General features: G+C 46.1%; 2 protein-coding genes across 3 annotated transcripts in view; one reads left to right on the top strand and one right to left on the bottom strand.

Annotated features, from left to right (window-relative positions):
* The window catches only part of LOC311001513 (uncharacterized protein), a gene marked incomplete at its 3' end in the record, with an annotated part of 31,485 nt that extends 30,776 nt beyond the window's left edge, over positions 1–709 (bottom strand). The window contains exon 1 of the mRNA XM_083992601.1: positions 680–709. The remainder of the gene's footprint in view (positions 1–679) is intronic.
* Positions 710–928: 219 nt separating this feature from the next.
* Positions 929–8,638, top strand: LOC311001376 (uncharacterized protein). 2 transcript variants are annotated; one of them, XM_083992458.1, is made up of 5 exons: positions 929–1,147; positions 4,462–4,682; positions 4,770–4,856; positions 7,150–7,298; positions 8,323–8,638. In XM_083992458.1, exons 2-5 carry the CDS (start codon positions 4,562–4,564, stop codon positions 8,374–8,376), a joined length of 411 nt encoding a protein of 136 aa, XP_083848584.1. In that variant the 5' UTR covers positions 929–1,147; positions 4,462–4,561; the 3' UTR covers positions 8,377–8,638. The 2 variants fall into 2 exon arrangements, with proteins under 2 accessions (XP_083848584.1, XP_083848585.1); XM_083992459.1 differs by lacking the exon at positions 4,770–4,856.
* The last annotated feature ends 5,532 nt before the right edge of the window (positions 8,639–14,170 follow it).

Raw genomic sequence — 14,170 nt, 5'->3', positions numbered from 1 at the left:
GCCTATATATTTCATTTTATATACAGTCAGTCACCACTGACAGAAGTTGTGCGCTCGCAGCAGGACAGATAATCAGATGGATAATCGGTAAAGTGTAAAATGTTTCGCCTGTTATATATCAGCGTTGCCCAAACGCAAATCTTGAATAAGTCTACAATGTTTTCACGTTTAAAAAGGTCTTTGCTGTCTTTGGGTTTTCCATGGAGTTTTTCCTCAGTCGATGTGAGGGTCTAAGGACAGAGGATGTTGTTACGATGCCATGTAAAGACAAACTGTTTGTAAAAACGGGCTATACAAATAAAATTGCCTTGCCTTGCCACAGAGACAATATGAGATTTGCTTGTAGCAGCAGCACTTAAAAAACCCCACTGTACCTATTTTCATACGCACACCAGCCTCACTTTACATAATAAAACACACACTCGCATTCTATAATTGCGCTCAGTGAAATATATGAAAACAATAAAATACAATTTAAAATGAGAGTTGTTGTTGCTCTAGTGTATTTAGTTCAAATGGATACAGTTTCATATTTAAAAGTAGTGCAAAGTTCAGCTGTCAGAAACCCCTAACCCTTAAAAGCATCCTCCTCTCTCTTGTCATATTTGCAGCAACACTGTTGCTTCAGGCTGCGATCAGTCTTTTTTTTTGTATCGCTCGTACTCTCCATGAAAACAACCTGCTGCTCTTGGCTGAAATCCGAGGCCTGTGATTGGTCCATTTAGTGAGGAAGTAGAATCATATGACGCCAAACGCCTCCTTTGATGTGAACGCGCACAGAGCATGAAGCTGAGAGTCGGACTTATCAACTTGGACTCAGCCAAGTTGATAACCAGCTTCACTGGTACCGTGGTAACTCGGCTCAAAGTCTGAGGTCCAGCCCGTCTCCACGGCAACCACATCAATCATTAACACACACAGGGTTCAGACTGAGAGGGCAAAGAGCGAGTGTGTGTGTGTGTGTGTGTGTGTGTCAGGCCGAGATAGAGCAGCAGGAAGTCGTTGTCGTGGAGACGAGCGAGGACGAGGAGCCACGGTCTCAGACCTGCAATCAGCCGGACCCCCGTCACGCCACGGACACAGGAAGCAGCGGACCATGACCCATGACCTCTGACCTGTGAGCAGACGGACGGAGACAGACAGACAGGTGGATGTTTCTGCTTTTCACAATAAGAGTCTGGATTGGGAGGGAGAGCTTTCACAATAAGAGTCTGGAATACACCGAGTCGGCAACCAAGGAAACGTCACTTCCTGTCAGAGCCGTGGGGGAAAACAAACCGATTCCCCCATAGACATACGTGTAAAAACGCGGCATTTTTATTTTTATTTTTAAGTATATTTTTTCGGCTTTTCATGCCTTTATTAGATAGGACAGTTCAGAGTGTGACAGGAAATGGGAGGCAGAGAGGGGGGGGGGGGGGGGGGGGGGGGTGACACGCAGGATAGGGCCAAAACGCAGCATTTTAACCCTTTGTCTAACGCTTGTCCTCTGTCATGTCTTAGTTTGAATCACTTGTATCTGCTGACAAAGAGCTAGAGATTCATGGATGCAAACAGCGCGCCGAAAAGCGAAACTCGCTTTTTTCATGACCAATTAGGTGACTTGTGTGAATCGTTCAGATCCGAAGAGTTTTTGTTTTTGGGGGGGGGGGGGGTCTCAGCGTCTCAGCTGGGGTCAGTAAAATGTTTTTCTAACAGGCTGACAGTGACAATCACGTGAAACTGAGGCGAACTCATTCATGGTTGTCTCTGATTATACTGATAACAGCTGACCTCCAATGTTGACGCGCGACGTGCGCGCTCGTTAAAGTGGCGCGTATCCGCGTACATCGGTGCGACGGCGACGCCGTTTTTCCCCCCGTGCATGTGGAGCTGTGTGCCGCGGACATGCACGGTTCCCTACGTTGCTGTGTCAGGCAGGTGTTTCCACGGAGCTCTGCCCCGTTTCAGAGGTGAAGGAAGCCCTGAGTGGAAAGACGTCGCCTCCGCCATGTAGAATGTGTTCAATTAAAGTGAAACTAACACATTATATAGACCTATATGTCCATTACACACTGAATGAATCATCACATGTCTTTATTTATTCAGTTTATTTTAATAGTAATAATTATGACTAACATTCAGTGAATACCTAAAAATCAGTATCTCCAAAATGGAAATATTGCAAATGTTTTTTTTTTTTTTTAAGCATTTTTAATATAGAAATGACCTTCTGGAAAACTATGTCTATCTATATGCACTCAATACTTGGTTGGGGTTGAACTACTGGAAATTGCCTTTCCGTGATATTGTAATGTACTTATTTGTTAATGGTGAGCACCCCCCCCCCCCCCCCCCCCCGGGAAATTCCTCTCTTTTTTGGTCCTGACCCGTTTGCATCCCTGGAGATTAAAAAACTCATCACGATCCGGGTCGATTGTTGTCCGTACATTTTAAAATATTGGCTCTTTCCCAGTCAGTCACATCTCGCCTACACCGAGTCGGTAACCAAGGAAACGTCACTTCCGGTCAGAGCCGTTACACCAGGGGTGGGCAATTATTTTTTCCAGAGGGCCACACTGACTCCGATAAAGTGAGTGAAGGGCCACACGATTCGAAATCAAATTGAAACATCAAATATTTATTGCTGAATTATATATAATTATATATTAGCCTATATAACTACATATATTTGGTGGAAATGATTGCATTACAATAGGCTGACAGCCCACAATCAATGTAATCGCATTTTCAACTTTTATCCATCACAGATCACTGAGGAAACATGCTGTATTATGATATAAATATGGACTCAAGGCAGATTGTTTTATCAAAACTTACTGACCATAAATGACTGCACCAATTAATAATGTTCACAGACACCTGAATATTATAATTAAGCACTCAGATCCTTTTCAGTTCTGATTCAGTGACACTGTTCTATTTGTATGTAGATAACCTTTTATTTATGAAGAAACACAATACTCCTTTGCTCCTGCCTAACAGCACCAACATGAAAAAAAAGACTGATTTGATTACAAGCGTAGCCATTGGTGGATGGAGGCTTCAGACGCACGTGGCTACAATCAGTCATATGGTCGATCACGTCAGAAAACCCAGCGATCTCATAAAATACTCTTTTAATCACAGTTTGCTAAACCTTAGTGTTTGAGAAATAATAATTAGGTGCCGCGATGTTGCTTTATAACCGTCAGCAGTTATGATTCGGCTGACGGAGGGTTGTGAAACACCGGCCCGGTCCCGCGGTCTAGGCTACCGCTGACAGGGTCCCGGTGGTCAGAAACTCCGCTGTGGAGAAAAGCTGCAGCAGAGCGGCTGCTCTCCCTCCTCCGTCGGAGCTCCGGTGTCCGATAGAGAAAGAGACTGAGCAGCCGTTCATCTCTGTCTTCTACCTGGAGGAGGTTACTTTCTGTCTGCGATGTGCAAGCTCCTGTTCTAACAGGGCTGTCACTGTTTCAAACAGCTGATTAGTGCGCATCAACGTAATAAAAGCAATCGGGTCATAATACCAGTTTGGCTCGCACTTCGGCTCGCGGGCCGGATTGAGACGGCATGCGGGCCGGGTCTGGCCCGCGGGCCGTAAAATGCCCATGTATGCGTTACACGGTTGGGTATAAAGATATAAAAGTTCAGGTTGTGGTTTTTCAATTTATTTGCGATGCAAAATGGTTCACAACAACAACTCTTAGGCATCGTCTCCGAGTGTCTAGACCAAGGGAACGCCACCTAAACGTCAGACGCGCCTTACTAGGCCTCTGATTGGCTCGACTCTGACGGTTAGGTTTAGGCAAAGACGGTTGGTTTAGGCGTGTGAAGGGAGTGGTTAAGGTTAGGGTAAGATGCAGGGATAGGCTTAGCCTTGCAGAGGCAGCCAATCAGAGGCGGAGTAAGGCGGGTCTTGGCGGGAGTTGGCTGGTCATAGTAGGAAAAAAAATATCGCGACTGGGAAACAGCCAATATGTTAAAATGTACCGACAACACTGGACCCGGATCATGATGAGTTTTTTAATCTCTAGCTCTTTGTCAGCACAAGTGATTCAAACTAAGACATGACAGCGGACAAGCGTTAGACAAAGGGTTAAAATGCTGCGTTTTCACACGTATGTCTACGGGGGAATCGGTTTGTTTCCCCCCACGGCTCTGACCGGAAGTGACGTTTCCTTGGTTGCAGACTCGTTGTATGGGAGGGAGAGTTTTCACAATAAGAGTCTGGATGGGAGGGAGAGTTTTCACAATAAGAGTCTGGAATGGGAGGGAGAGTTTTTCACAATAAGAGTCTGGAATGATCAATATAGGAATGTAAACATGCGGCTGTTGGTGACCAGGTGACCTTCTCCTCCTTCCTCTTCTCCTCCCTCTCTTTCTTCTCCCTTTTCTCTGTGTCTCCTTCTCCTCCTTCTTTCTTCTCCGCCTCCTCCTCCTCTTCTTCTTCATTTGTTCATTTATTTGAATCTCCATTAGCTTTGGCAAAGCCATTGATATTCTTCTTGGAGTCTTCCTCTCCTCCTCTAGTGTCCTAGTGTCTCACAGTTTCCTGACGCGTCTCTGTCAGACCTTCGTCATGAAGTCATCATCATCATCATCACCGTCGGTCGCCTCCATCTCCGTGACGACTCCTCGGCCCCGCCCCCTTCCAACAGCCCCTCCCCCTCCAGACCTGAAGGAGGAGGAGTTCCTACCAGGTGAGTGTCTGTCTGTCAGACACCAGGAGGCACAGTGTCTCCTCCTCCTCCTCCTCCTCTCCATCTTCATCTTCTCCTTGTTTACAGAGTGGGACAACAACGGTGTCTCCTCCTCCTCCTCCTCCTCCTCCTCCTCCTCCTCTCCAGTGTCTCCCCGCTGTGACATCAGACCAGGTGATTTTTTTATGACGTCACTTTAGGTTCAGGATAAATGCTGCGTTCAAGACAACTCGGAAGTCGGAAAAAGAATGAGCTCCGAGTTGTAAAAAAATGAATTGAACGGCGTCGAACTCGGTCGAAATTACAGGTCTGAAACTCTGGTATCATATCAGAGCTCCGACTTTCCGACTTGACGTCACGACAACATCAAAACATGGCGGCCCTCGTCTTAAACGGCTAGAATTTAGACATTTTAATTTATTTGTTGAGGTTTGAATGCATATTGTTGTGTATTATTGCAGTAGCCGATATGAAATACGTTTATATTAAGCTGTGATTGTTGTACGGTGTTAAGTTGTGTTCCTCGTATGTGACAGAAATAACGTTTAACTGTTATCAAGGCTGTAACATTATATCAGGGATGCAAACGGGTCAGGACCAAAAAAGAGAGGAATTTCCCGCATATAGATGGACATAGTTTTCAGAAGGCCAACATTTCTATATTAAAAATGCTTAAAAAAAACAAAAAACCTTTGCAATATTTCCATTTTGGAGATACTGATTTTTAGGTCTTCACTGAATGTTAGTCATAATTATTACTATTAAAATAAACTGAATAAATAAAGACATGGGATGTGTCATTCAGTGTGTAATGGACATATAGCTAGGCCTATATAATGTGTTAGTTTCACTTTAATTGAACACATTCTACATGGCGGAGGTGACGTCTTTCCACTTAGAGCTTCCTTCATCTCTGAAACGGGGCAGAGCTCCGTGGAGACACCTGCCTGATACAGCAACGTAGGGAACCGTGCTTGTCCACGGCGCACAGCTCCACATGCACGGGGGGAAAAACAGCGTCGCCGTCGCACCGACTGCACGCGGATACGCGCCGCTTTAATGAGCGCGCATGTCGTGCGTCTACATTGGAGGTCGGCTGTTATCAGTATAATCAGAGACAACCATGAATGAGTTTGCCTCAGTTTCACGTGATTGTCACTGTCAGCCTGTTAGAAAAACATTTTACTGACCCCAGCTGAGACGCTGAGACCCCCCCCCCCCCCTCCCAAAAACAAAAACTCTTCGGATCTGAACGATTCACACAAGTCACCTAATTGGTCATGAAAAAAGCGAGTTTCGCTTTTCGGCGCGCTGTTTGCATCCATGTTATATGTGCACTCATCTGCAGCGTCTCCTCTCCTCCACAATAAACATCATTTACTGCTGCAGTGATTTTTCCTGTTCAGTTATGAGCCACAATACGACAAACTTCCTTCAGGTATCCATGTTTGTTTTTTTCTCCCGAGTTCCTGCAGCGTGAACGCAATGACGTCGGAAGTCGGACATTTTCGAGTTGGGATTTCCGACCTCCGAGCTGTTATGAACGCAGCAAAAAACATCAACTTTATTCAGTACAGTTTATTTAAACAATGCAGTACACGATAACAAGAAACAAGGAATGCTCGAGGTAATGCGGTTTGGGGAAACAACTAAACAAAAACGTCATCATAATAATAATAATTATAATGCAGAAATCAAATAAAGAGTAAAAGAGAAAAAAAATCGATTAAATCAAGTCAAATTCATTACATAAGGATGTCGTTTTTAAAGCTTTGGAATTTGTGCAGTACTTTATTGTGTCCAGATGTGATTTTACAGTTAGTTGTGTTTTTGTTTTGTAAAAGGTAAAAAGTTTGATTATTAAAGCAGAAGTAAGCGATCCGGTGGTTTTGGCTAATGCTGCGTTCCAGGCAGGCTTTTGAAACCGTAAATTACAGCTTCAAGTCACGACTTACGACTTTGTAGCGTTCCAGGCAACCCACTCATGTTTCTCCGACCTGTTTTACCTGTGAAAGTCACTATAATGGCCACTCGTAACTTCTGACCCGTGAACTCGTACCAGATCAAACTGGTACGACTTCACAGGTCGGAAAAACACGAGTTACGAGTTGCCTTGAACGCACCATAACGTCTTGTCAGCCGATGGAGTTAGCAGCCCCCGCCCTCGTCATTGGATAAAGGTTGTAGGATACAAGGAAAGAGCAGAGCAGAGTGACTGACAGACCCGTGTTTCAGACCAAACACTCTATAGAAGTGATTGCTGTCGGAAGATACAACTATTTAAGACTTATATTAACACAAAAATTCCACTTACTTCTGCTTTAACAACTTTGTAGGTATTTTCTCATCAAAAAGACCAAGTTCAAAACATTTTCTGTTTAAAATAAAGACGAGATGAAGATTCATGTGTGTGGAGACAGAAGGAACAGAGAGGTTCAACATGTAACTTCTGTCTCTGTCTCTGCAGCTCGTCTGTCCCTGTCCAGCCCCGAGCTGCTGTCAGAGCTGAAGGCGTCCAGGTCCCGTCCCCTCAGACACGTCCCCGCCCACAACGGGCTGACCACCGTCTTCTCTGGACGAGGAGGAGGACAAGTGGGACCGGACAGAGACAGACAGGTGAGACTGTCCTCTGTGGTTCTGATTCCAACCATAGACCAGAGCGGCATCTGAGAATGACTGAGGCATTCTGGGTAATTTAGGGGCAGCGCCCGGCATCCCTCCATTGAAAAGTTCAGCCTAAACTGTCTTGACAAACTAACTAACAAAAAGTTGTGTATTAACAGGCTGTTTACAGACAACACTTAGCCAAAACCTCCCGGTGATTCCACCAAATACGTGTAGATGTCTGGGTCAGACATTTCTGGCCACTGTGTGGAGTCATTGATCACTGTGGGAGGCTAAAGGAGCATACCGCTAGATTCATTCATTGTAGTTTTCCAAGATAGCGTGAACGGTCGGTTTCAAGGAGGGTGTCAGAATAATTATGAGACAAGAAGTGCAGAGTCTGCGGAAGCCGCGACCGGGAACCGTGGCAGCGACTCTCACAGGGGCAGCAGCCGGTCTACTGAGCTGATCTGCTGGCCGAGCTCCGTCCTCATCCCGGGGGATCCCGCACGCTTTTGGATGTTTACCACCGGCTGGTTGAATTCTTTTTAGGAGATTAATGTTGGTCTCATTGATGAAATTTAACAACTGTGGCAGTGGCATTAGTTTGTTTGAATGAAAAGTGAGCAGGGCTGCCTCAGGGCTACGTACTGAAATCACCACAGTTACGTAAATAAATAAATGTTTTACAATGAACCGATCAGTCTAATACATTTTATTTTGTTAAGTCAACATGGTTACTGTACATGGCAAAGATTATTACCACTTTATGACTTAGAATTGGTGTGTATTTCTATGGGAGTCCTATCGCCACTCTGTTATATCAATCGTTCTGGTCGGCAGTAGTCGGGGTGCGTGGGGGCCTTTGCGTAGTGACGCTTCGACACGCACTCCGCCCACCCCTGAAGGTCCTTTATACAATGGAAACGCAAAGCTGACCATATCGACCCAAACCGTACCCGTACCGACAGTGGAAACGAGGCTATAGAGACCAACAGCCAGCACACAGTCTGACGGTCTTCTCCTTCTCCTACAGGTCTCTGGCCCCGCCCCCTCTGGACGACCGGCCAATCAGAGGAGTTCCCAGTGACGCACTGATCAGATACAAGTGAAAACTCACTTCAGTCAACTTTTAAAACGTTTTCAGGTTTATTTTTCCATTTTGTTGAACGACAACAAACTTCACACTTCTCATGTTAGAGCTAACTGTAACCACGTTGCCATGGCACCAAGGTCGGACATCTTGTTTTGATCTGATTTCTGAAACATGTTTAAAAAAAAAAAACTGTGAATCTTCCTTCACCTGATCTCAGGAAACAGTTTTCCTTCAAAATAAACATGTGGAAAAGGTTGTTTTGTGCAGGAGAGTGTTTTATGAAGCTAAGCTATTTCCAGCCTTTTATTGTGAAAAGTATGTAGTATTGCGGCTAAACCATGCCATCCAGCGTTCAGATTCTAGATTGCACCGTGGCCACCGAGGTACAAACACCTTCGCAAACTACCGCTAACTGCTAACAATATTATTTTAACACACGAGCCAAGTTTGTCCGCTTTCGCATACCGTATTCAAAGACGGCGATGCAACATGACAGCCTCAGGTGGGTGCACCGCCACGATGTATTTGTAAACAACCCATTCTAAGCTTTTAATCAATAATCAGTTTTAAGAAAAAAGTCAAGATTCTCTGATTCCAGCTTCTTCAATGTGAATATTTCTGGTTTCTTTGTTCCTTTATGACAATAAACTGAGTCTCTCTTTGGTTTGTGGACAGAACAAGACATTTGAGGACGTCATCTGGTGATGTTTTTCAACATTTTATTAACCAAACAACTAATCGATTAATCGTTTAAATAGTCGTTGGTTGCTCAGGTGTAGGACTGCACCGTCCCGTCCTCTCGCTGCTGTGGAGCTGCCGGTGTCTCTTAACGTGGCTGAACCGGCTGAAGGCTTTCCCACACACGTTCAGTTTCTTTCCGGTGGCCCGCTAAGCTACTAGAGCTAGAGAACACCTTCACACAGTGTTCACAGCATAGACTGTAAAAAGAATGGACGTAGCGTCCGTGACGTCCCCCAGTGGTGTTGGGGAGTCGTTTTTCTGACTCCAACATGGCGGCCTGAACAGCGCCATGTTGGATTGGCCGGCCGAGAACCCGCCCACTGGCCTCGAAGCAGCTGTCCACGGAGCTGCTCGGACCTGTCACTCGACGTTTCCGCGCCCTAATTGGCCAGAGTTTTAACCTGATAACGGTAAAACGGTAGAGTTAAACCCCTCAGAGTGTGTGCGGGGGTAGAAACTATCGGTTGAGACCAAAAAACGTTGTGACACCAGGCTTTGATCATGTTTATTGAGGATGTAAAGTCGGTGATTTTAACATGGGGGTCTATGGAGAATGCTGCTTTCTGACACCAGCCCCCAGAGGAAGAAGAGGGGATTGCAGTTTTTTGAACGCGGAAGTGAACTTCACTTCTCAGACCCACAACTGCCCCCTTGGTTCACAGTGTTCACAGCCTTACGGTTTCTCTCCGATGTGGCTGCGCCAGTGTCTCACTAACGTACCGGAGGTAGAGAACGCCTTCCCACACTGTCCACACGCGTACGGTTTCTCTCCTGTGTGGCTGCGCCGGTGGACCGCTAACCGACTGGAGGTAGAGAACGCCTTCCCACACTGCTCACAGCCGTGCGGTTTCTCCCCGGTGTGGCTGCGCTTGTGGATTTTCAGGGAGAACAACGTGGTGAAGGTGGCGCCACAGCAGTCACAGCGGATTGGCCTATCTCTGGAGTGGATGCGTCGGTGGGCCGTTAACTCTCCAGACTGAGTAAACGCTTTCCCACACTGCTCGCAGCTGTACGGTTTCTCTCCGGTGTGGACGCGCCGGTGTCTCGCTAACCTACTGGAACTAGCGAACGCCTTTCCACACTGTTCACAGCCGTACGGTTTCTCCCCGGTGTGGCTACGCCGGTGGATTTTCAGCGAGTACATCTTGCTGAAGGTGGCGCCGCAGCAGTCACAGCGGATTGTCCTATCTCTGGAGTGGATGCGTCGGTGGGCCGTTAACTCTCCAGACTGAGTAAACGCCTTCCCACACATCTCACAGCTGTACGGCCTCTCTCTGGTGTTATTCTGTTTCTATGGCAACAGACAGGAAGAGAGAGAGATAGAGAGAGAATCAATCAATCAATAATGGATAGACGTTTGTTTATCTTTTTAAATTCCTCACAAATCTTACAAGCAGAATTATTTCCAGTACAAATTATACTTTGAAACTAAGGAAAACATGTCAGTGCTTGAGTTGATATAGTAACCCGTGATGAGAATTAGGGCGTTTATAGGGGTTATGGTTAGGAGGTTAGGGGGGCGAGTCCAAGTTATTTGACATGTTTGCGTATTTTATATTTTAAAAGAGTAATGCAACAGTTATTTGGTAATTAGCCGTCCCTCATGAAAAATGCAATTATGTGATTGCATCATTCAACGCATAATCAGCTGAAGTCCACAGTGGCCAGTGTTGTTAACTACTCAATAAGGAAAGTCACTAATGGCCGTCGTAAAAGCGGGGACAGCTCCGTGACACTACCACTACTTTCTCAATAAATTAGAAAAACCTTTCCCATCATTCCCCTTTTCCCTGCATGGTTGAAGGAGACTGGCTCCACACTCCACTCCCTCCTGCACCGACATGCCCCCTTTAGTCACATAAACCAGTACGGGTGTGTGGACATAACCACCTCATCACCGCTGGTGTTTAAAAGGCTCCGTTCTTTCTGCAGTCAGGTTAAAGCACACATCCGCCGTGTTGGTAAACAAATAAAAACTCAGAAAAACACACACTGCTCCCTGCTGCTTCAAAGATACCGGTGTTATGGCCCAACTGGTGTCTGATTTAACTGGTTACCGTACCGAACAACAGCTGTGCTGCACTTCCGTCCGCAGATTTGTCACAAATTCACAAATCAAGCCGCAGTTCACATGTTACTGCAGCCAATATGCGTCTGTCCGTATGGAGGAATAAACCAGGCTCACTCACAGTCAGCGCCACACTACTCTCACTCTGCACAACACTGCACACTATGACAAAGCCTGTCGTGTTAAAGTTACGAACTAATGGAAAACACTCTGAAAATATGCTAAACAATACTGGTCCCGTTACCATCGTCGCTGCTGCCGCGGGCAGTGCTGTTGCTGTGTCCGGTGGCGGGCGGTCCCGCCGGGTTACCGCCGCCGCCGGTCCCGCTGCTGTCGGACCGCCGTCATCGTTGCCGTCGGTAGCGGTGCGTAGCAAAGCTCCGGGGGGAAGGGGGGGCAGCTGGTCACCGTGCAGCCCAGCTAAGGGCTCTGGTTTGTGGGGGAGAGCAGCAGGGAGCCTGGGCTCAGTGGGCTGGAGCTCAGACTGTGGAGCTCAGCGGAGCTGCCGTACCAGGACGGTGTTCACGCACAGGGAAGTTACAGGTTCATTTCTACCACTTCAATGAGTTCAGATCAAAGATCTCAAAACTACAAAATGGGGCTTTTAATCAGAAACCAGTTGAGCCATAACACCAGAAATATTGGTTGCAAGCGGTGGAGGATGATGGCTTCTCCACCAGGTAAATGTAAACATCGCCCAACTCGAGCTTCGGCAGGGAACTGGTCATCTTAAACAGCTCGTATACAGCAGCTGGTGTTGAATATGGGTCACAAGTAGGGTTGCCACCTTTGAGTTGTGAAAATAAGGGACACTCGACCAAATGTCGACGGGACACGGGTCAAAACGCCACACTTTTCATGTAGGCCTATGTATTTTGTACACGTTCAATTTCTTGTATTAACACATATTTTAAACTGGAATGGGGGCAGGTACAGTGCACCTTATTGAGGTTATCACTTCACATAGCTAAGGCCAGGACGGGCTGTTTGATCCAAAACATAAAGTTGCAATATCCCACTTAAATATAATAGTCATACATATTAATGCCTATAGCCTATGTGAAGAGGCTGTCACATGTTACACATGTAATGATTCCTCACAACAGCCTGATAGGCTTTATGCACAGCTCCACTACTTCCTGAACATTTAAACAAGTTCCTTTATTTCCTGTATTATTGGACAAACTGATTAATCCAGGTGTGTCTGACCTCAATAGTCAGAGAGCTGGCCAGCTTAATGGGAGGACTGGATGGTTTAAGTTCAGGAAGTAGTGGAGCTGTGCATAAAGCCTATTATTAACAGTGATTTACCATGGTTTGAAACACGCAAATCAAATAAAAATGCATCTGCACAAAATGATCAGAAATAACACTGTGCTAATGTTCAGACAAGTTCAAGACCAGCTGCATAGGCTACCAGCAACAGCAGGTCAGACGAATAAATAGCACCCACTGAGTTAGTTTGCTTTTGTTTATGTAATAATAATAATATAAAAGCCTAATATAAAATCAGCCCAGTAAAGCTGTCGCTTCAAGCAGAGATTTTTTTTTTCCATATTGCCCGTTCATTCATCATCCCGTTAGACTGAAAATAGGTTACAGTGGGTTTTTTAGGTGCTGTAGCTACAAGCAAATCTCATGTTGTCTCTGTACAAAGACCTTTTTAAATGTGAAAACAGAGTAGACCTACTCAAGATTTGCGTTTGAGCAACACATAACAGGGCGGCGAAATATGTAGATAGTCACATTAAGTTAAAAATTAATTTACCGATTATCCATCTTATTATCTGTCCTGCTGCGAGCGGCGCACAACTTCTTTCAGTGGTAACTGACTGTAAATAGGCTATAATGACCTCTTGACGCTCGGCTCAACAGCTGAGCAGCGTATCCCCTCAGCTGAACATCTGCAGGCGGAGACGTCAACAGCAGCGGATCAGCTGATCTCTCCCTCCCAAACGCTCCGTTCTGGACTTTCAAAGTAAAGGTGACGCCAGCTGAAAATGAGTTAGCGATGGATAGAAAGTGTCCTACAGAGAGGATGGTCTCTGTTTCGTTCTGACAAATGCTGGATCTTTACAGAACACGTGCGAAGTGATGCTGCATTCATGACAACTCGGAAATACGGGACAAAGCCCGTCCCGTATTGATTCAAAACGGGACGCACTATTTTATTTCAAAATACGGAACGATTCCGTATTTTAAGGGACGGGTGGCAACCCTAGTCACAAGTGCCCAAAACTTCAAAGTTGTTTTTATATCTTTCTTTCTCAGCTGCTGGCAGATGATTTAAGTCATTACTCGGTTGCTTGTCCATAGAAAGCAATTCCATTTTGGAATGTTGCTTTTGACCGCAAGGTCCCTGGGAAGTCACGTGACTGAAAGCTATCAATTGTGGGTCACCACAATAGGCCCCCCCAGAATTCACCCATTCAGAAAAATTATTCAAACATACAGGCAATCAACATTTCAGGCACCGCTCACCCACTGCTCACACAACGCCCCCACTGCATAGTCAGAGGCGTCTGTAGTGGAGACTATTGGGCACTGGGAGATGGGTGCGCCAGCAGCCCCTGGCCTTTTTCAGCAAGCAGTTCCGCGACAATGAGAAAAAATATAGCACCTTTGATAGAGAGCTCCTGGGCCTTTTCCTCGCAACCCGAGACTTCAGATTCCTATTGGAGGGCCGCCGGTTCACTGCATTTGTGGACCACAAGCCTCTGACATTCGCCATGTCCCAAGGCCTCTGAGCCATGGTCTGGTCGTCAGCACCGGCAGCGCTCTGCAATCTCTGCACTCACTACAGACATTCAGCATGTGGCGGGCAAGGACAACTTTGTCGCCGACTGCCTTTCCCGGGCGGTTACTTTTCCTGGTAATTAGCGGCCCCTCATGAAAAACGCAAATACAATCGCATAATCAGCCCAAGTCTGCAAGTTGCTAGAAGTCGCTAAATGACGTCATCACCTACGGGAAGGAGGG

Source organism: Trachurus trachurus, assembly GCF_905171665.1.
Source record: "Trachurus trachurus genome assembly, chromosome: 18".
Classification (NCBI taxonomy): domain Eukaryota; kingdom Metazoa; phylum Chordata; class Actinopteri; order Carangiformes; family Carangidae; genus Trachurus; species Trachurus trachurus.
The sequence above is the reverse complement of the archived record's forward strand: the minus strand, read 5'-3'. Positions and strand labels throughout refer to the sequence as shown.

Coding starts and splice junctions, on each gene's coding strand:
- LOC311001376 (XM_083992458.1), top strand. CDS start 4,562: ATGAAGTCATCATCATCATCATCACCGTCGGTCGCCTCCATCTCCGTG. Junction 4,683..4,769: donor GGAGGAGGAGTTCCTACCAG/GTGAGTGTCTGT, acceptor CCTTGTTTACAG/AGTGGGACAACAACGGTGTC. Junction 4,857..7,149: donor CCGCTGTGACATCAGACCAG/GTGATTTTTTTA, acceptor CTGTCTCTGCAG/CTCGTCTGTCCCTGTCCAGC.